The 22364-nt window shown below is 45.2% G+C and overlaps 1 protein-coding gene across 3 annotated transcripts in view; it reads left to right on the top strand.

Annotated features, from left to right (window-relative positions):
* Gmeb1 (glucocorticoid modulatory element binding protein 1) overlaps positions 1 to 22364 on the top strand; it is a 38093-nt gene that overhangs the window by 2671 nt on the left and 13058 nt on the right. Inside the window, exons 2-5 of one of the 3 annotated variants that reach the window (XM_008847941.2) lie at positions 10955 to 11067; positions 13028 to 13152; positions 14951 to 15054; positions 20415 to 20572. In XM_008847941.2, the coding sequence (XP_008846163.1) occupies positions 10955 to 11067; positions 13028 to 13152; positions 14951 to 15054; positions 20415 to 20572 (500 nt within the window). The remainder of the gene's footprint in view (positions 1 to 10954; positions 11068 to 13027; positions 13153 to 14950; positions 15055 to 20414; positions 20573 to 22364) is intronic. The other 2 variants (XM_008847942.2, XM_017801909.2) reach the window with 2 other exon arrangements.

Raw genomic sequence — 22364 nt, 5'->3', positions numbered from 1 at the left:
TTTTGGTCTTTTTGAGACAGGGTCTCCCTGTAGCTCCAGCTGCCTGGAACTCATTCTCTAGACCAGGCTGGCCTCCAACTCACAGAGGATCCGCCTGCCTCTGCCTCCCAAGTGCTGGGATTAAAGGCGTGCACCACGCCTTTTATTTTTATTTTATGTGTATGAGTGTAATGCCTGTATGTAGTTAGGTGCATCCTTGTTGTGCAATACTGAGGAGGTCAGAAGAGACCGTCAGATCCCCTGGAACTGCAGTTATACACAGTTGTTAGTGTTAGGGTTTGAGAATTGAGAATAATTCCCACAGATACCAAGAAGATTATACAAAAAGTTTATTCAGGAATTTAAAGTAAAAACAACCAAATGGCGGCTAGCCAGGCACAGACTGCACGAGCCAAAGATGGAGTCTGGCCCCGAACAATAGCAGGCTAGGGCTGTCTTCAGGGCATTGGAATGTGCTGACTGATATCTTTTAGGGCCAGATGTTTTTGTTCATACCTTATAAGGCTTTTACATGTCCAGGGCTTGCTTAATCTATAGCTTGGGGGGTGGGTAGCAACTGGAAAAATTTACAATATGCCTGAGCTTGTCCGGGCTTGTCTGAAGAAGCTAGCCAAGATGGAGTCAGTGCATTCTGGCTCTTCATTCTGGCTCTTCATTCCTCCCTAGAATTATGGCAAGGGTTAAATATTGAAGCCAAGCAAATTACAGAAGTGGAAAGAAGCGGTTAGATGGTGCATTTAGGGCGGTAGAACCATTTCTGTATTGTCGTAAGGCTCAGGGTCTTGATTTAAATGAGTATACTGCGAATGCAGTGCCATCAGTTGGACTGTCTGTATCTGTTCTCAGATGAATTTGAGCAAGGCATTAAGAATACAGGGACCACAGATGACTGCTAGTAGGAATAAGAGGAGAGGTCTAACCATCGCTGAGATCAAAGTTGTTAACCGTGGGGACCAGTCAAATAGGGATTCATACCGATTTTGTTGATTTAGTCATTTGTTTTCCCTTTCCATAAGTCTTTTACAGACCTCGGCCAAAGACTGTTTTATAACTCCCAAGTGATTGACATAGAAACAGCACTGTTCCCCTAGGGCAACACAGAGTCCTCCTTTCTCTAGAAAAAGTAAGTCTAGCCCTCCCCTATTTTGTAAGGGTACCTCAGCTAAAGAGGATAGAGAGTCTTTGAGGTGCGGATAGATTTTTCTAATGATTTTATGTCTAAGTCTATGGCCAGCCTAAGAAGGTGGTAATTTTTATCCTGGAGGACTAGCGCTGAAGCCCCCAGACCAGTTGTAGTGGTATTTAGCTTGAGAGGATTGTCTTTTACCCGTGTGACCTTCCATCTCTTGTTCAGTTTGTCAGGTTTGTTGTTTGGCACCAATTTCAGGTGTGAATGATGTATCCAGGTCTTGACACTGTCCACTTTGACCGTGGTGGGGGTGGTGAGGATCATGATGTGTGGCCCCTTCCATTGAGGTCCAAGGGGCTCCTTATGGTGTCGTCTCACCCAAACAAGGTCTCCTGGCTTGAATCTGTTTGGCTGGGCCAGTGGTAGTTCGTAAATATGTCTCAGCAGAGGGAAAATGTTGTCTTGTGCAATCTGTAAGGCCTGTAGGGACTTAAGAAATTGGGATTCAGACAAGTTAGTTAGCACATCTGAAGGCAGCTTGGGAAGCAAAGGGGGTGGTCGGCCATACATGATTTCATAAGGTGTTAGTCCTTGAGTATAAGGGGTATTTCTGACCCTGTATGGGGCAAAAGGTAGGAGGCCCATCCAGTCATCGTCAGATTCTAGGGTTAATTTGGTTAAGGTCTCTTTAAGGGTCCAATTCATTCTCTCTACTTGCCCTGAGCTCTGGGGGTGGTATCCGCAATGTAGCTTCCAATTAGTCCCCAGTGTTTTAATTAGCTCTTGAGTTACCTTAGAGATGAAAGCTGGTCCATTGTCTAACCTGATCACAGAGGGGAGTCCATATCTTGGTATTAGTTCATTGATGATCTTCTTAACCACCGTTGAGGCGGTTTCTCCCTTTGTGGGAAACACTTCGACCCATCCTGAAAATATATCTACAAAAACTAAGAGATATTTATAGCCATACCTGCCAGGTTTTACCTCAGTGAAGTCCACCTCCCAAAGGACTCCAGGTGCAGTGCCCCTCTCCCTTCTGGCTGGGGGCATGACTTTTCCTCTTGGATTAGTAACCAGGCAGGAGCAACATCTGGAAAGACAGCTCTCAATTATTTTGGTTAGATCGAAAGTGTGGTATGGAGTCAGGAGTTCTTGTAACTTTCATTTCCCTAGGTAAGTCCCTTTGTGGAGTTTATATATTAGGTCCTCTGCCAGCTTGTGCGGTAGAATGAGCCTCCCATCAGAGGTGCATCTCCATCCATGCTTGATCTTGGTATTTTCCAGGCAAGTTAAATCCTGATCGTCCTGAGCTGAGTAGGAGGGCTCTTCTGGCAAGAGGGGTTCTGTCAGGATAACCAGTAGGTTTGAGGCTGCTAGGGCTGCTTCTCTGGCCACTAGGTCCACTTTCCTGTTTCCCTGTGCCTCCAGTGAATCCCCTTTTTGGTGTCCTGGACAATGGGTGATGGCCTGGCTCTTTGGTAACCATATGGCCTCCAGGAGCTCCAAAATCTCTTGTTTATTTTTGATAGTCTTTCCCTCTGCTGTCACGAGCCCCCTTTCCTTGTATATAGCCCTGTGGACATGAGCCGTAGCGAGGCTATCCCTGAAAATGTTAACAGTCTCGTCTTAGCTTTAGGGCCTGAGTCAGGGCAATTATTTCAGCCTTCTGGGCAGAGGTCCTGACCGGTCCCAACCGGTCCCGACTGGTAGAGAGGAGGCCCAAACTGTTCGAGATGGACTGACGACCGCCGCCCCTGCATACCTGGTTCCTTCCTTAATGAAGCTACTTCCATCTGTGAACAGAATTAAGCCCGGATGGGGCCATGGAATATCTGTCAGGTCTTCCTGAGTCCCATGTAAGCTTCAGAGTACCTCCAGGCAGTCGTGCAGGACGTCAAGATCCGGTTCTGGCAGCAAGGTGGCAGGATTGAGAGTAATGCGGGAGAGGAACTGGATGTGGGGAGGGTTAAGGAGCAAAGCCTGATAATGCATCAGCCAGGCATTTGTCATGCACTGGTCAGGGGGATTTTTAAGGACACCCTCAACCAAGTGGGGGGTGGTGACCATCAAGGGCTATCCCAGAGTGAGCTTGTCTGCATCCTTAACCAACAAGGCTGTAACCGCGACAGTTCTGAGGCAGCCCAGCCATCCCTAGGCCATGGGATCAAGCTTTTTTGACAAGTAAGCGACAGGCCTCTTCAAGGCCCAAGCATTTGGGTCAGGACTCCCTTCACTATTCCGGCCCATCCGTCAACAAGAGTTGATAGGGTTTATGGATATCCGGCAAAGCTAAGGCTGGAGCCTGCAATAAGGCCTTCTTAATTTCTTGAAAGGCCCTCTCCTGAGTCTCAGTCCATAGGTAGTATGACTCATTCCCTCGAGTGGCCTCATACAGGGGTTTTGCCAGCTCGGCGAATCCGGGTATCCAGAGCCGGCAGAAACCTGCCGATGCCAGGAACTCTTGCAATTGCCTGTGGGATCTTGGGCTTGGAATTCCCATAATGGCTTGTTTTCTGGCTGGTGACAGCCATCTCTGTCCATCCCTTAATATGTACCCCAGGTACATTACCTCAGTGACACAGAGCTGAGCCTTCTTGGTGGAGACTTTATACCCCAATAGGTCCAAGGTCAGGAGCAAATCTCTGGTGGCCTGAAGACAAGTGCCCTCATCCTTAGTGGCAATCAACAGGTCATCTACGTACTGTAGGAGGCTTACCTCTGGGTGCGAGGCCCGATACTCCTGCAAGTCCTGATGTAGGACCTTGTCAAAGATCGTGGGGGAGTTCTTGAACCCCTGTGGCAGTCATGTCCAAGTGAGTTGTCCATTAAACCCCTGGTTCGGGTCTTGCCACTCAAAGGCAAAGATGGGTTGACTTTCCTTCGCCAAGGTCAGGCTAAAGAAGGTGTCCTTGAGATCTAAGACAGTATAGACTTTTCTCTCTGGGGAGAGTGAGCTCAGCAGGGTATATGGGCTGGGGACTATAGGGTGGATATCCTCTACCCTCTTGTTAACTTCTCTAAAATCCTGCACTGGGCAGAAATCATTAGTCCCCAGCTTCTTGACAGGTAGGAGAGGGGTGTTGCATGGAGATTGGCCTGGAACCAGAATACCGAACTCCCTAAGGCGGTTTATGTGTTTGATAATTCCTGCCCTGGCTTCGAGAGTCATCAGGTACTGTTTTACTCTTACAGGCTGAGCATTAGTTGTTTGGTTTTTTTTTTTTTTGGTCTTTTTGAGACAGGGTCTCCCTGTAGCCCCACTGTCCTGGAACTCACTGTGTAGATCAGGCTGGCCTTGAACTCACAGAGACCCGCCTGCCTCTGCCTCCTGAGTGCTGAGATTAAAGGCGTGCACCACCACGCCTGGCAAGCATTAGTTTTTAAGGTCACCATTATTGGTGGCTGATGGATGGCCCTCCCTGGGGGCTTAGTTTCTGCCCAAACTCCAGGGATTGTTGCCTGGGGGTCCTTGAGGATAGTGGTTGGTCTCTTTTGAGGTAGTGGGGCATGCACCCTCCATTCTTCTTCCGATTGTAAACATAGGACATAGGCTGCATCCAGTATAGTCACATCAGGAGGTCCTCTCCCAGAGAAATGGATCTGAGCCTTCATTTTACTTAGCAAGTTCCTACCCAATAAAGGATACGGGCACTCTGGGACCACCATAAAGAAGCATGAAACTGTCTTCTTACCTAAGTTTACTTCCCTTTTGGTGGTCCAGGGGTGTTGAGCGATTCCCGTGACCCCTTGCACCCAGGTGCGTTTACTGGTTAATTTTCCCATAGGCTCTTTCAAAACTGAATATTGCGCAAAGTCAACAGCTCCTCCCTTCACTTGTAGGGTCACCCAGGGCTCATGGTGGAGGCTTGCTGAGCTCGGGCCCCTTCCGTTTTCTAGGTTCGCCAGCTCAAGGATTTTGGGCTTGGAGGGAGGCTGGGATCCTGGCCTTTGAGGACATCCCCTAGCCCAGTGGCCCAGCTGTTTACAATATGCACACTGGTCTCTTTTTAGGTGGGGCTGACCTTCCTGTGGGGGTCACGGGGCTCGTGTTCCCTTTTTCATAGGGGGTTGGTCCCCCCATTTAGGATCCGTTGCTCTTTCAGCCAACAGTATCCTAGCCAGCCCTCTAGTTTGTCTTTCTTCAGGGGCTTCTCTGTTGCCTTGTTCACCACCGCCATCAGCTCAGAAAGGTTTTTGCCCTCGAAACCTTCCAGCTTTTGAAGTTTTTGTTTTATGTCTGGAGCTGTGTGATTCACGAAAGCCATATTGACGGCCATCTGATTCTCTGGGGCCTCTGGATTAATGGGAGTATAAGTTCTGAAAGCCTCTAGGAGGCGCTCCAGGTACACCCCAGGAGACTCTTCCCTTCTCTGCATCACCTGACTGACCTTAGACAAATTGGTAGTTTAGCAACTGCCTGAAGACCCCCCCATAAGAATCTGGCGATAGACCTTTAGGTGTTCCCTACCTTCGGGAGTGTTATAGTCCCATCCCTCCGTTGGGCACGTGAGAGGAAAAGCAGCCGCAATCAAGTCCTCATTCTCTGTCAGTTGCCCATCATATCCAGGGACCGCGTGTCTGCATTCCCAAAGGATGCGGTTCCGTTCCTCGGTGGCGAACAGGATATTTAATAACTGTTGGCAATCATCCCAAGTGGGTTGGTGGGTAAAAAGAACGGTATCCAGGAGGGAAACTAGGGCCTGAGGCTTCTCCATGAAGGAGGGAGTCTGTAACTTCCAGTTATACAGATCACTAGTAGAAAAGGGAAAGTAGACTATGGGTGCAAGTCCATCGTCCCTCGGGGCCCAATCTCCCTCAGGGGAAGAGCTCATACTGTCCTCCCCTCCCCCTGTGCGCGAGTGTGCAATGGGCTGGGCTCAGTCATGGGAGCCGGGACAGAGACTGGGAGGAACTGGAAGAAGAGGAAGAGGCTTGGGACCTGTGTTCTCTAGGTCTATCCTGAGCACTCGATGGGGCCCCATAAGGGGGTGGGAGTAAATCTTCCTCTGGCACTGAGGGGAGGACTTCGGGACCCGATGGGTTTTTGGTCAGGATTTTCTTCAGGGGAAGCAAAGTGGCTGACCCTTTAGGCCCCAATGGCGGGGGCAGCAGTAAGGGATTCAGCCAGTTGGGGGGGCGGTGACCAGATATCTCCAACCTAGGATGTAGGGGATCTGGTCAGGGTGCCCTGGTTCCCCGAAGACAACTCCTTGAATCCTGTAGATGAGGGACAAGTTAAAGGACCCTTCAGGCACCCATTCGACTTCAAAGGAGGGCCATTCGATGATGCAGAGGGTCTGGAGGTGGGTAGGTTTGACACGGAGTCCGGACATGTTCGAGGCCACCCGTTTGTAATCCTGAAAATGACTAAGAACTAGATCAAGGGGAGCTGATGATGAGACTTTCTGACCCATCGTGGGATAATCGTCAAGAAAAAGGAATATGAGAAGAGGAATGAGAATGAGAAGAAATAGGATGGAAAGTCGATAGACAAGGTGGAGCTCCAAGCAGAGGGTGAGGACAGTATGAGATGGCGGCTCCCTAGAGGGAGAAATGAAAATCTCGCAGCGTGTGGAGTCAGCCGAGAAGGCTGCCCCGTCCCTTTCCCAAAAAGATTTGGCCAGCCTGGATTCCATGTCAGACTCAACCAGAATCTTGTGTCTGGCCCGCCCAGATTCCATGTCAGGCTGGGCCAAGACTCTGGGCCTGTCCGGCCTGGATCCGACCCCCTATCAGAGGAGGAGTCGGGGCGTGCCCTGTTCTCCTACAGCTCCGGGATCAATGGTGCGTCCACCTGATCTCTGATCTCTGTTGAGCCCCAGGATGTCCGGAATATCGAAAAACGGGAGAGAGAGAGAGAGAGAGAGAGAGAGAGAGAGAGAGACAAAAGCAGGCAGAACACTTACCAAGGCTGGCCCTGGTGGCATGCTCCCGTCCGGGGTCTCTAGTCTCAAATCCCGGATGAACCCCCAAATGTTAGGGTTTGAGAATCAAGAATAATTCCCACAGATACCAAGAAGATTGTACAAAAAGTTTATTCAGGAATTTAAAGTAAAAACAACCAAATGGCGGCTAGCCGGGCACAGACTGCACGAGCCAAAGATGGAGTCTGGCCCCGAACAATAGCAGGCAGGGGCTGTCTTCAGGGCATTGGAATGTGCTGACTGATATCTTTTAGGGCCAGATGTTTTTGTTCATACCTTATAAGGCTTTTACATGTCCAGGGCTTGCTTAATCTATAGTTTGGGGGAGCGGGTAGCAACTGGAAAAATTTACAATATACCTGAGCTTGTCTGGGCTTGTCTGAAGAAGCTAGCCAAGATGGAGTCAGTGCATTCTGGCTCTTCAGTTAGCTTCCATGTGGGTGCTGGGAATCGAACCCGGTCCTCTGCAAGAGCAGGCCGTGCTCATAATGCTGAGCTGTCTATCCAGCCCCCATTATTATTTTTAAAGATTTATTTTTATTTTTTATTTATGTGTATGTGTGTGTCTGTGTATTTGTATGCTACATGTATGTGTGTGTGCCTGTGAAGGTCAGAAAAGGGTGTCAGATCCTCTGGAGCTGGAGTTACAGGTGATTTGATTGTGAGCCACCTGACAAGGATGCTAGGAACAAATTTAGGTCCTATGGAAAAACAGCAAGCCCTCTTAACTACTGAGCCACCCCCCCCCAATTTTTTATTTTTTATTTTTTTGTCCTTTTGAGACAGGGTCTCCTTATAGCCCCAGCTGTCCTGGAACTCACTATGTAGACCAGGCTGGCCTCGAACTCACAAACATCCACCTGGCCTGCCTTGCCTCCCAAGTGCTGGGATTAAAGGCATGTGCCACCACACCCAGCCAATTTTTTTTTTTTTAAGACAGACTCTCACTGAATTTAGGGATTCATCTTTGTCTGACTCTCCCCTACTCCTTCAGTTCTGAGGTAACAGAAGCATACCTGGGTTATGTAGCAAGACCCTGTCTTATAAACTCAAAGACCGAGGAAGAGGGGCAGAGGGTTTGTAAAAGCAAGAGGGTAGGAAGGACTAGAGCGAAACAAGGTCAGGCTAGTCAATATTCTGTCATGGAGGTGTGTTATGTAGACCAGGCTGGCCTCAAACTCACAGAGATCCACCTGCCTCTGCCTCTGGGACTAAAGGTGTGCACTCTCCCTTTTAAAATTTATCTTAATTTTTTGTTGTTGTTATTGTTGTGTTTGTTTTCTTAGGTTTTTGGAGGTTCTTTGAGACAGGGTCTCTGTAGCTCCAGCTGGCTTTGGACTCTGTGTAGACCAGGCTTGCCTCAATCTCACAGAGATCACCTGCCTCTGCCTCCTGAGTGCTGGAATTAAAGGGATGCACCACCGCACTCACTTTGTTTTCTTCATATTTTTGAAAGGGTTTCATGTAGCTCAAGCTAGCTTCAAACTCAGTATATAGCCAAGGATAACCTTCCAAATGCTAAGATTATAGACATTCACAGGCTCTTAATTTCATATATACCTAGTCTGGCTTCAAATTCATAATCTTCTTACCTCAGCTAGGATGACATATAATGAGGTTTTTATTGGATTGGGCTTTTTTTCGGGGGGGGGGGTCTTTTTTGAGACAGTGTCTCCCTGTAGCCCCAGCTGGCCTGCAACTCACTATGTAGACCAGGGCAGCCTTGAACTCACAGAGATCTGCCTGCCTCTGCCTCCTGAGTGCTGGGATTAAAGGTGTGTGCCACCATGCCCAGCTTTATTTTTTTAAAGATAGAACAATCTTTTAAACTTTTTTTATTATTTTATGTGTATGAGTGTATTGCCTGCATGTATATAAGTGCATCCATGTCATGCAATACCTGTCAGAAGAGAGCATTGGATTCCCTGGAATTGGAATTACAGATGGTTTTAAGTTTTCGTATGGGTGCTGGGAACTGAATACAGAACCGCTGCAAGAGCAGCCAGTGCTCTTAACCATGGAACCACTTCTCCAGCCCCAATTTAAAGACTTTAAAGAAGAGAATTACACCCAGGCATGGTGGCATATGCCTTTAATCCCAGCACTCAGGAGACAGAGGCAGATGGATCTCTGTGAGATTGAGGCCAGCCTAGTCTACATAGTGAGTTCCAGGCCAGCTGGGGCTACAGGGGAGACCCTGTCTCAAAAACACCAAAAAAAAAAAAAAAAAAAAAAAAAAAAGAGAAAAGAGAATTACATGACTACTCTGGCAGTCATGCACAAGATCCGTTAGATGAGGGCAAACTGTTCAGACTAGACATAATGAGCCATGAATTAAGGTGGTAGCTAGAGACAGGGAAGACGGCTAGTGTTAGAGGATACCAGGCAAGACTGGATGACTGTAGGAATGGAGGAGGAGAAAAGGGAGAAATCTAGCGCAAGGGATGGTATGTATCTCAGTGATAGAGTGTTTGTCTAGCATTTAATCTTCACTACGTCTAAAGAAAGAAATCTAGTATAATACCCAGGTTTCTGTCCACTGTGTGCTGGGTAGTGTCATTATAATGGAGAGTATGGGAACAGTAGTCCTTTTTTTTTTTTAAGAGCAAGTGAAGTTTCATTGACGTTGTAAAGCAGAGAAGGGATCCTTCCACTTGCCAGGTGCTGGGTTGTAGGCCTGTGCTGTCATGACCAGCTCAGGAATACAAGTAGTGTGGGCTGGGACGAGAACCTGTGATTATTTCAGGCATAATGAATTCAACCAAGTTCTTTGAGATAAAAAAGTCCACATGTGTTTATTCACTTAGCAGTTAGCTGTCATAGTGTGAACTTCAGAGGGGCAGTCTGTGCTAGAGGTCCACCATGAGGTAGACCATCATCCATGCAAGGAAGCGTGTTCAGGCAATACTTTCCAGTAACAAGGTGTAAGAATTAGCACATTAGATCCATTATAGAAATTAAGCAAAGAACAGCAGTGCATCATGTTAGGTTATCTGAGCCCATATCTGTAGACACATTTAGGGAACTGTGCATTACATAACTTACCCAATCAAAGTGCTAACCAGGCCCACTTTTGCTTAGTTTTTGAGATCAGACAAGATTGGGAGTGTTCAGAGTGTATGGCCTTAGACGCAGTGCACAACCTTCTGTTTAGTGGTGACTCTACTTATCACTGCTTGTGTTGGGCGCAGTTTCTCTTTTATGTTTTTTTCTATATGCTTGGTTTGTGTGACTGTTTCAGTTCTGCTGCCCTAAAAGTTGCTGAAGTGCTAAAAAAATAAGTGTTTAAAATGTCTAAATTTCAGCAAGGGTCATCAACCTGCCCCTTCCTGTCGTGAGTGCTGGCACTACTTTTTGTCAGATTAATTTTATAATAAGGCTAATCTTGGAATTGAGTTAATGTTATATCTTGAGCATTTAAGTTTTTAAGGAAGGGGCTGGAGAGATGACTCAGCAGTAAAAGAGCTCTTGCTTCCATAGGTCCTGACTTCAGTTCCTAGCACCCATGTCTGGTGGCTCACAACCACCTGTAACTCCAGCTCCAGGGAATGCAATACCCTATTCTGCCCTCTGTGGGCACCGACATGCACTTGTGCACATAGAATCACACAACCATACACATGTGAATTAGTCTTAAAGTTGTTAAGGAAAAGGTCTGCTGTAGTCCAGTGGCAGAGCAAGTGCAGGCAGGAAGACTTGGCTTACTCTGGGGTGAGAAGAATCGATTCATTTCCCTGAGAAGCTCAGTGGTCTTGGGATGTTTGGAATTTGAACACAACCAACTTGTCAAAGCACCAGAGTAGAGTTGCAAAGTATACTTAGTTTTACTCCTTTTGAGATAGATTAAAGCAAATTTCTTAACCCCATGCTGTGAATATTAATTTTTTCATGATTTATGTAGTTTGTTTATCGATGGACACTTTTACAACAGGATTTATGAAGCTGGGTCGGAGAACAACACAGCAGTTGTAGCTGTAGAAACTCACACGATCCACAAAATTGAAGAAGGAATTGGTAAGTTTTTGTTGTTCTACCTGTACCTTTGACTTTAGCTTATTGGCTGGAATTTCTTGTATTTTTTTTTTTTCCATTTTAGTGCTGGGGATTGAACCCAGGACCTTATGTAAGCTAGACAAGTGTTCTGTTAGTGAGCTTTACCCCTAGCTGAGGAGATCTTGCCTTCTGTGCATTATTCTTTCCCTATCCAGTATGCCTGTCAGTACTGCCAACTAAGATGGCAGAGCTATTGCTCGATCACTTAGTATCAACTTGTTACAGTAGCCAAAAAGGTTTTTTCATCTATGAAAATCCTATGCTGGGCATGGTGGCGCACGCCTTTAATCCCAGCACTAGGGAGGCAGAGGCAGGCAGATCTCTGTGAATTCAAGGCCAGCTGGTCTACATAGTGAGTTCCAGGACAACTGGGGCTACAGAGAGACCCTGTCTCAAAAAGACCAAAAAAAACAAAATTTAGCATGTAAAAAGTATATAGTAGGGGTGGGGTTATAGCTCAGTTGTATAGCACTTACCTAGTATTCCAACATCCTAGCTTTGATCCTTAGCAACACGCATAAGAGAATGTGAGAGGCCGGTGAGATGTCAGCAGGTAGAAGCATTGGTCAAGTAAGCATGCAAATCTATGACCTGAGTTCAATCTCCAGAAACCACATAAAAGTTGAAGGAGAGAACCAGTTCCACAGTGTCCTCTGACCTCCACATACATGTACATACACACTACTACTACTTCTAATAATAATAATAATAAATACATATTTTTAATTTCAAAAAAGAGAAAGAATATGGTATAGTGTCTAGCAGATAGTAGAAGCTTGAGAAGACAGAGATATAGCAAATTTCTTCAAGAGTATTCCTAAGCAGTGCCACTGAGTGCATTTGTAGGATGATGTGGTGGCACACACCTGTAACCCCAGCACTCATGAGGAAAAGGCAGAGGCAGACAGTTACTTCATTTGGGGGTTGTTTTTTTTTTTTTGGTCTTTTCAAGATGGGGTTTCCCTGTAGCCCCCAGCTGACCTGGAACTTGCTATGTAGACCAGGCTGGCCTTGAACTCACAGAGATCTGCCTGCCTCTGCTGGGATTAGAGGTGTGTGCCACCATGCCCAGGCTTAGGGAGAGGCAGAGGCAGATGGATCTCTGTATGTTCTGGCCATCCTGGACTACATAGGAAGTTCTAGGCCAGCTAGGGCTACATAGTGAGACCCTGTCTCAAAACACAAAGCCAGGCGTGGTGGTGCACGCCTTTAATCCCAGCACTCGGGAGGCAGAGGCAGGTGGATCTCTGTGAGTTCGAGGCCAGCCTGGTCTACATAGTGAGTTCCAGGACAGCTGGGGCTACAGGGAGACCCTGTCTCAAAAAGACAAAAAAAAAAAAAAAAAAAAAAAAAAAAAAAAGGGTTCCCTGTTTAGGGATATAGGTCAGTTGGTAGAGTGCTTGCCTAGTATGCACAAAGCCCTGGGTTTGAGCCCCAGTACCACATAAAACTAGAGGTGAGGCCGGGCATGATGGCACATATCTTTAATCCCAGCACTTGGGAGGCAGAGGCAGCACTTGGGAGGCAGAGGCAGGCAGATCTCTATGAGTTCAAAGTCAGCCTGGTCTACATAGTAAGTTCCAGGCTGGCTGGGGCTACAGGGGAACCCTCTCAAAAAGACCAAAAAATAAAAAATAAAAAACCCAGAGGTGATGGTGCACACCTGTAATCATCTCAGAGGTGATGGTACACACCTGTAATCTCAGCACTGGGAAGGTAGCAACAAGATCAGGAATTCAAGGGCATCCTTGCTGTACACTGAGTTGAAGGCTAGCATGAGTTAAGCAAGACCCTGTCTCAAAAATAGAAAATAAAAGAGTGACCTGTTATCCATGAGGGGATCCAAAAGACTATAAGTTTGGAATTTAAGCTTTTGGGAAGAATTGTTCAATAAGTAATGGGCTTATTTTTCCATTTTCAGATGCAAGCACGATAGAAGCGAATGAGGACATGGAGATTGCTTATCCTATAACATGTGGAGAGAGTAAAGCCATCCTGCTCTGGAAGAAGTTTGTGTGTCCAGGAATAAATGTGAAGTGTGTCAAGGTAAGTGACTTCTTTCTGAGCTTTCTTCTGACACTTTGTTTTCACAAAGTTCTGTTTCAGTGCCTCCTCTCTCTGCCACCAACTTTTACAATATTTATTTTGTGTGGGGAAGGGCACACCTGTGCCATGACACACACCTGAAGGCATCGGTTCTCTTTACCATATGGATTCTGAAAATTGAACTTAGGTTGTCAGCCTTGGCTGCAGGTGCCTTTACCTGCTAAGCTGTCTCACCAGTCCTATACTATTTCTTACTGTGTCACAGTAGAAACAATAAGGATTTTGAAGTAAAATTGACCCAGATCTAGTCACGCTAAAATATAAGGTCTATGAGAGCAGAGAACTTTGTCTGCTTTTCACCAGGGTAAACCCAGCATCTAATGTGGTGCTTTGTTCACAGTGGTAGTGGTAGGAGGACCTTGTACATGCTAAGCACACACTTTACCACTGAGGGACATCTCCAACCTGCATGGGGCCTGATAATAGGTGTTTGATTAAGTATTTGTTTAACAAGTGAATAAATAAGTGAATGGAGTCTCTTATTTATCACAGCCTGATTTTGAACAAGATATTTAATATTCAGTATTTTAGTAGTTGGACTTATAGGTTCATGTTTTTGTATATTTATGAGTGCCTGCATGCATATATTGTGTATCACATGTGTGCCTTGTTCCTGTGGAGGCCAGAAGAGGGTGTTAAGAGTCCCTGGGACTGGAGTTACAGATAATTATGAGCCACTGTGTGGGTGCTGGGAAGTGAACCTGGGTCCTGTGCAAGCATCAAGTGCTCTTAACTGCTGAGATATCTCTCTAACCCCTATGAGAGTCTCATATATTAAAATAGTAATCATTGGCCAGGTGTGGTGGTGCAAACCTTTAATCTCAGCACTCAGGAGGCAGAGGCAGGCAGATTTTTCTGAGTTCAAAGCCAGCCTGGTCTATATAGTGAGTTCCATGTCAGTTGGGGTTACAGGGGGACCTTCTCTCAAAAAGTCCAAAATAAAAAAGTAGTAATCATTATCATCAATATATACGCACACATATATATACACATGTACACATATATACACACATATACATATATGGTGTGGTATAATAAATGAGATTATACATGTAAAATGTCTTGCACTGATATCTTCTGTTACTGTGCTGTGTATTCTAACTGACCTTTGAGCTTTCAGGTGATTGTCCCGGGGGCGTTTTTCTCTCTGTGTGTGTGTGTGTGTGTGTGTGTGTGTGTGTGTGTGTGTGTGTGTGTGTGTGTGTGAATCTTCTGCTGCTGTGCTGTGCATTTTTGTGTGTGTCTGTGGGTGTGTGGGTGTGTGAATCTGCTGCTGCTGCTGCTAACTGGCCTTTGAGCTTTCAGGTGATTCTTTTGTCTCCACCTCCTGTCTCGCTGTAGGAGTGCTGGGATTACAGGCGCAGGCCACTGCATCTGGCTTTTTGTGTAGGTTCTGCCTTGTAGAACTCAGTTTTCGAGTGTGCATGGTTAGTGCTTTTATCTCCCTGACCCCATCTTGAATCTTGTCTTTAGCGCTGCTCAGAGTTCTTCAGTTTACTTGATCAACTTTTATAGCACTAGGCCAGCCCCATATAAGTGGATTGATTATAGATAACTGTATCCTCTACTTTTGTGCTCAGAGAAGGATCAACTTTGGCACAATAGGACAAGGAATTATACATGACTTGGAATATTGTCTGGGTGTTTTCTGACTACAGCAAGTAGAACTATTTCATTCTTTTCACTCTTGAGCTACCCAAATTGACACTGGACCACTTGGACTTTTCTTTTACTTTAGTTCAATGATCAATTGATCAGCCCCAAGCATTTTGTTCATCTGGCTGGCAAGTCTACTCTGAAGGACTGGAAGAGAGCCATTCGTCTGGGTGGAATCATGCTCAGGTAAGTACTAGTGGCAAGCACATATATTTTAACAAACTATGGTGCACTTAATCATGGTAGAATCTTTTCTCTTTAACTCAGCACTGTATTCTGTGTGTAGGATTAGCTTGGGCAAGCCACACATTATTTGATTTTCATCAACTTGTTCTTAATCTTAATTTTTTTTACCTTTGTGGTACTGGGGATGGAATACAGGGCCTCACGTATGCTAGACAGGCACTCTACCACTGAGTTATAACCACCCTCCCTCCCTGAATCCCCACCTTGTTATTAAGTCTCTGGGAGAGAAAAAAGATTGAGTTAAATTAACTTTCCCCAGCATCTAGGGGAGATTTTTCTTTCTTTCTTTTTATTTTTTTTTAAGTGTGATTTTTTTTTTTTAACATTTTAATTTTTATGTGTATGAATGTCTTGCCTGCATGTATATAAATGCATCATGTGCATACCTGGTGCCCACATAGGACAGAGAGGGTGTTGGAGCCCCTAGAGCTGGAATTACAGATGGTCGTGAGCTGCTATGTAAACTAATGGAACCCAGGTCCTCTGCAAGAGCAGCAAGTGCTCTTAACCACTGAGCCATCTATCCAAACCCCCTTTTTTTGTTGTTTTCTTTTTTTGTTTTTTGGTCTTTTTGAGACAGGGTCTCCCTGTAGCCCCAGCTGTCCTGGAATTCACTGTGTAGACTAGCCTGGCCTTGAACTTCACAGAGATCTACCTGCCTCTGCCTCCCAAATGCTGGGATTAAAGGTGTGCGCCACCACACCCGGCCAAACCCCCTTTTTTAAAAATTATTATTATTATTTTTTTGGTCTTTTTGAGACAGGGTCTCCCTGTAGCTCTAGCTGTCCTAGAACTCACTATGTAGACTAGGCTGGCCTTGAACTCACAGAGATCTGCCTGCCTCTGCTTCCCGAGTGCTGGGATTAAAGGCGTGCACCACCCACCACACAAAAGAAAAAAAATTAATTTTTTAAATGTGTTACTTTTTTTTTTCTTTTATTGAGACAGGGTCTCCTTGTAGCCCCAGCAGTCCTAGAACTCACTATGTAGACCAAGCTGGCTTCGAACTCACAAAGATCTGCCTACCTCAGCCTTCCAAGTGCTAGGATTAAAGGCGTGCGTCATCACACGCACATGTGTGTGTTAGTGTACCCATGTGGTACAATGCCTGTGGAGGTCAGAAAAGGGTGTCAAATTCCCTGGAACTACAGATGGTTGTTAGCTGTCATGTGGGTGCTGGGAACTGAACATGGGTCTTTTCTAGGAACAGCCAGTGTTCCTAAATGTTGAGCCAGCTCTCTAGCCCTGAATTTAATTAATTTTTTGAGACAGGTTCTCATATGTAGCCCCAGCTGAGCTGGAACTCACTATGTTTTGTTTTGTTTTGTTTTGTTTGTTTGTTTTTTGAGACAGGGTCTCTCTGTAGCCCCAGCTCGCCTGGACTCACTGTGTAGACCAGGCTAGCCTCGAACTCATAGAGCTCCACCTGCTTCTGTCTCCTAAGTACTGGGACTAAAGGCATGCACCACCATGCTTAGTCTGGAACTCACTATGTAAACCAGGCTGGCCTTGAACTCCCAAAGATCCACCTGCCTCTTCCTCTCCAGTTCTGGTATTAAAGGCGTGTATCACCATGCCCAGCCCCTTTTTGGGATTTTGAGGTAGGGTCAAGGTTAGCCTACAATTTGCTGTGTAGTCAAGACTGGCTTTGAACTTCTGATCCTCCTCTCACCAGCATGCCTGCCTTAGATATCAAGAGGTTAGACAGGATCCTTTCTTGGTAGACAAGCTCTCAGTAGATGACAGTCTACCCTGAGATCCTCTGGTAGAGACAGCAAAGCCCAGTGCTCAGGAAGTATAGCAAGCCATGGGGAGGTGTGGGCTGATAAACAGATCCTGGGGTAATCTGGTAAAGTGCTGTTGGAAATGACAGTTATGCATTTTCAATATAGTCTTTGTTATTAATGTAGCACAGAAACAAAGGACAGAATGCATAATACCCCTACAATACTCTTTTTTACAAGTTTACTATTGTGCTGAGTGTAGTGGCACATGCCTTTAATCCCAGTACAGCTGAGGCAGAGGCAGGTGGATCTCTGTGAAATCAAGGCCAACCTGGTCTACATAGCAAGTTCCAGGCCAGCTGGGGCTAGAGAGAGACCCTATCTCAACAAAACAACAAAACAGCAAAAAACCTAAAGAAAGAAAATAAATAAGTAAAAAGTTTAAAAGAAAGAAAAACTTGAGCCCAGCCTGTAATCTCAGCACTTGGATGCTAGGTGCAGGATCAAGTGTTCAAGGTTATACTCTATCCATAGCAAGGTCAAGGCCAGCTTGGGCTACAGGAGATCCTGTCCCCCCCCACACACACACAATTAATTTTTAAAAAGATAAAACTCTGAGCCGGGCGTGGTGGCGCACGCCTTTAATCCCAGCACTTGGGAGGCAGAGGCAGGAGGATCTCTGTGAGTTCAAGGCCAGCCTGGTCTACATAGTGAGTTCCAGGACAGCTGGGGCTACAGGGAGACCCTGTCTCAAAAAGACTAAAAAAAAAAAAAAAAAAGATAAAACTCTGTAATGCTAGTCTGATGGACAGAGCGAGTTCCAGGACAACATAAAAAAATATTTGTAATGATTATAGAGATTCAGGCATAAACTTCTTCATTATTTATTACGGTGAAAAGCACAGAGTACAGTCTGCTTAAGGAATTCTAAAGTGAGTCATTCTCATCTAAATGTAATTATATATTCAGGGTTTTACCACCATTAAATGACTTCTGAAGAGTTTTTAAATGGAAAAATATTTATGATATAATTATAAGACTGACAGGACTAGGGATATAGTGCAGTACTAGAGCACATCCCTAACATATACTCAGCTATGATTTTGACCCCTGGTACTGCATTAATAAAAAAGGAAGAAAAATTGACTAAGCATTGTGATTTTAGTTGTGTTAACATACACAGACATACCCAACACGTAGGTAATATATGAGAAAGTTGGTTAAAATATTGACACTTTGGTGTGTGTGTGTGTGTGTGTGTGTGTGTGTGTGTATGTGTGTGTGTGTGTGTGTGTGTGTGTGTGTGTGTGTGTGTGTGTGATGTATAGAGCTGGAGAAATGGCTCAGCGGTGAAGAGCACTGGCTCCTCTTACAGAGGACCTTGGTTTGGTTCCCAGGATTCACATGGCAGCTAACAACTGTCCATAACTCTAGTTCCAGGGGATTTGACGCCCTCTTCTGACATCAAGGGCACTGCATGACAGGTGCACTTACATATAGTATGTATATATTTTTCTTTCTATACTTTCCATGGTAAGTATTCTCTTAATATATTGCTTTTAAGACTCAGAAATAAATAATTATTTGTGTATGTGTTTTTTGAGACAGGGTCTCCCATAGCCCCAGCTGGCCTGGAACTCATTATGTAGCCCCAGCTGGCCTTGAACTCACAGAGATCCACCTGCCTCTGCCTCCCGAGTGCTGGGATTAAAGGTGTGCGCCACCATGCCCGGCTATATAGAAATGAATAAATTTTTTTGTTTTTGTTTTTTGTTTTTGGTCTTTTTGAGACAGGGTCTCCTTGTAGCCCCAGCTCTCCTGGAACTCACTATGTAGACTAGGCTGGCCTTGAACTCACTGAGATCTGCCTGTCTCTGCCTCCCAGGTGCTGGGATTAAAGGCATGTGCCACCACACTCACCAGAAATGAATAAATATTTTAAAAAATTCAGGGGCTAGGGCGTGGTGGTGCACACCTGTAGTCCCAGTGCTTGGGAGGCAGAGGCAGGCAGATCTCTGTGAGTTCAAGGCCAGCCTGGTCTACATAGTGAGTTCCAGGACAGCTGGGGCTACAGGGAGACCCTGTCTCAAAAAGAAAAAAAGAAAAAAAAATTCAGGGCCTAGCAATGTAGCTCAATGGTAGAGTGTGTTCCTTGTATATACAAGGCCCTAGGTTTAACTATAGTTATAGGATGATTTGAGAGGAGTACTACCTTTCTTTTCTTTTTCTTTTTTCTTTTTTTTTTTTTTTTTTAATTTGTCTTTTTGAGACAGGGTCTCCCTGTACCCTTGGCTGTCCTGGAGCTCACTATGTAGACCAGGTTGGTCTTGAACTCACAGAGATCCTCCTACCTCTGCCTCCTGAGGGCTGGAATTAAAGGCATATGCCACCACAGCCGGCTAGGCGTACCTCTTTCTTTACCTTTCTTTTTAGTTGCTCTTTTTAAAAATTTATTTTTATTTTATGTATATGAGAATTTTGCCTGCATGTATGTACATGCCCCTATGCATGCACTGCCCATGGAGACCAGAAGAGGGTGCTGGATTCCCTGGAACTGGAGTTAGGGACAGTTGTTAGCTGTGCTGATCCCAGGTCCTCTGCAAGAGCAGCCATCTCTCCAGCCCCTTTTGCCCTTGACTTGTTTTATCTGCCCAGAAAGACTAGCATATGCCAGTTTCTCCCAAATGTTTAAAGGAATCAGAATGCTAAAAATCTTTAGTGAAAACCACTGGTGACAACATGGAATTTATTGTAATTAAAATACCTTGTGGTTTTGTTCATGGTCTGTAATAGCAATCCTCATGGATCCAGTTATAAAGACATTTTCCAGGAGTTTAGTATAATCAGCTTTGCACAGTATTTCTAGGATAGTTATCAGTTTTGTAAATTTTATTTTTTGGTGGGCTGGAGATTGAACCAACTGCTCACACATGCTAGGCAAGGACTCTACCACTGTACCATACCTCCAGCCCCTACTTTTTTCCTTCCCTCCCTGCCTCCTTTTTTTTTTTTCTTCTCTCTTTCTTTCTTCTCTGTCTTCTGAAGTTTTAGGTCTTTAAACATTATAATAAGCTGGGCGTTTTGAAAGTGGTAATAAGCCAAGCGTGCAGATTCAAGCCTTTAATTTTAGCACTTGGGAGTTGGAGATGGGAGGATCAGTTCAGAGCCTTCCTCTCTTTCTAGTGAAATTGAAGCCATCCTGGGCTACCACCAAGGTCTTCCTGGTCTAGGAATACTAATTCATCAGGATCTCGTAACAAAATTCTTATCGAGGAGTTTCTTAGCTGTGTTAGGATATGAGCTAGCATTTTCCCATCTCAGTTTAGATTTAGTGAATCTTAGTATTTTTAAACCTTGGTAAAAGGCAAGAGGATTTTCAATGAGGAAGGTCAGGAGAGATGTTCTGGTGAATGTGGGCAGGACTAACAAAAATTTATAGTCCCAATTAGAATTTTCAGAATGTCCTGTTTTCAGACTTGTTAGGCCTCACTGATCTGCTGCTGGTGCTGCCCCAGGGCCTAGTTCTGTGTGGATAAAGGACAGGCTGAACCACTGCTTTTTGCTCCTCCTGTACAGGAAAATGATGGACTCTGGACAGATCGACTTTTACCAGCATGACAAAGTTTGCTCCAATACCTGCAGAAGTACCAAGTTTGATCTTCTGATCAGCAGTGCAAGAGCTCCAGTGCCAGGACAACAGACAAGTGTGGTGCAGACACCCACGTCGGCCGATGGTAGGGGGTAGGAAACCACCTGAAAAGCCACCGTGTGTTTCAGTAGTTCTTTCGCCTCAGTTTCCTCTCATGATTTTGTTGCTGTTTAGTTTTGAGAGGTTTGGTTTGGTTTGATTTTTGAGACCGTCCCAAGTAGCTCAGGGTGGACCTGGACTTGTGATCCTCTTGCTTCCCTAGTACTGGAATTACAAACATACACCACCATACCTGACTTCCCTGATATTTTTGAATTCTCAATTCTTGTGAGCATTGATTGTTGTGAGGCCTGTAGTTATGGTGGGGATTCTATGTCCTGGGAACAGATTCTTTTTTTCCCTTTTTTTTTTTCCTAAATTTTTATTTATTATTTTTATTTTATGTGTATGAGTGTATTGTCTGCATGTATGTGAGTGCACCCATGTTGTGCATTGCTGTGGAGGTCAGAAGAGGACTTCAGATTCCCCTGGAACTGGTGTTAAGGATGGTTTGTAGCCGCCATGTGGGTGCTGGGAATTGAACCTGGGTCCTCTGCAAGAGCAGTCAGTGCTCTTAACTGCTGAGCCATCTCTCCAGCTCCCTCCCTCTTTTTTTAAAAAGTAGATATGTGATATTTTATTTATTTACTTATTTATTTATTATTTATTTATTTATGGTCTTTTTTAAACAGGGACTCCCTGTAGCCCCAGCTGTCCTGGAATGTACTGTGTAGACCAGGTTGGACTTGAACTCACAGAGATCCACCTGCCTCTTCCTCCCAAGTGCTGGGACTACAGGCGAGCGCCACCTTGCCTGGCATAAGTGGTTCTTATAGCCAGCTCTCCTTGTTTTCTTTTTTCCTCCTTTTCTTTTCTTTCTTTTTTTTTTTTTTTTAGCAGTATGTGCTGTATGGCCTTGTGCATGCCAGGAAGTGTTCTGTCACTAAATTGTATTTCCAGCATTCATTATTTTTTTCTTATAATGTGTATAATCTAGTAAGCATCAAAAAGCTGGTTCTGTACTCAGAGTGCTTAGTCAGTGGTTTCATTTTTGTGCCACTCAGCATGTCAAGGTTGAATGGAGGCTCTTGATAATCCATTTGCTCAACTACTGGTAGTAGATTAGAATGATGAATGGCTTTCTACTGTTGAACTGATGGTGCATCATTAGCTGGGCTGGACTGTGAAGACTCTGCTATGAAGATCAGAGTTCTGCTTGCCTGGCTTCCAGCTTATTGAGCTGAGACTTCCTCACAGATGAGTAGAATGGGCACATATTCATCGTCAGGGTTTTTTGTTTGTCTTTCTGTTTGTTTGTTTAGGCAGGGTCTTGCTATATAGTACTGACTGGACTGGAACTTGCTATGGAGGCCAGGCTGTCCTGGGACTTACAGCCAAGCTCTGACAGACAGGGTCTCCCTATAGCGCCAGCTGACCTGGAACTCAATATTAGACCAGGCTGGCCTTGAACGCACAGAGATCCACCTGCCTCTGCCTCCCAAATGCTGGGACTAAAGGCATGTGCCACCACACCTGGCTGTTGTTTTTTTCTGTGGTGGGTAGTTTGTGACAGGGTCTCCCTATAGCCATAGCTAGCCTGGAACTCCTATATAGATCAGACTGGCCTTGGTCTCACAGAGCTCCTCCTGCCTCAGCCTCTCAAGTGCTGGAATTAAAGGCATGCACCACCATGCCCAATTGACTTTCAGTGTTGTTGAACTTGGGTTTGTGACTGCTCCTTATCATTTAGGGAAGTGTTCCTTTTAGAGAGAATAGTTTAACAGATTTAGTCGCTCTCCCTCAAGATGCCACAGTTACATAAAATGTATCTAACTACT

Source organism: Nannospalax galili, unplaced genomic scaffold, assembly GCF_000622305.1.
Source record: "Nannospalax galili isolate Female #2095 unplaced genomic scaffold, S.galili_v1.0 scaffold23, whole genome shotgun sequence".
In the NCBI taxonomy this organism is placed as follows: Eukaryota; Metazoa; Chordata; class Mammalia; order Rodentia; family Spalacidae; genus Nannospalax; species Nannospalax galili.
This window is presented reverse-complemented; position numbering and strand designations above follow the sequence as displayed.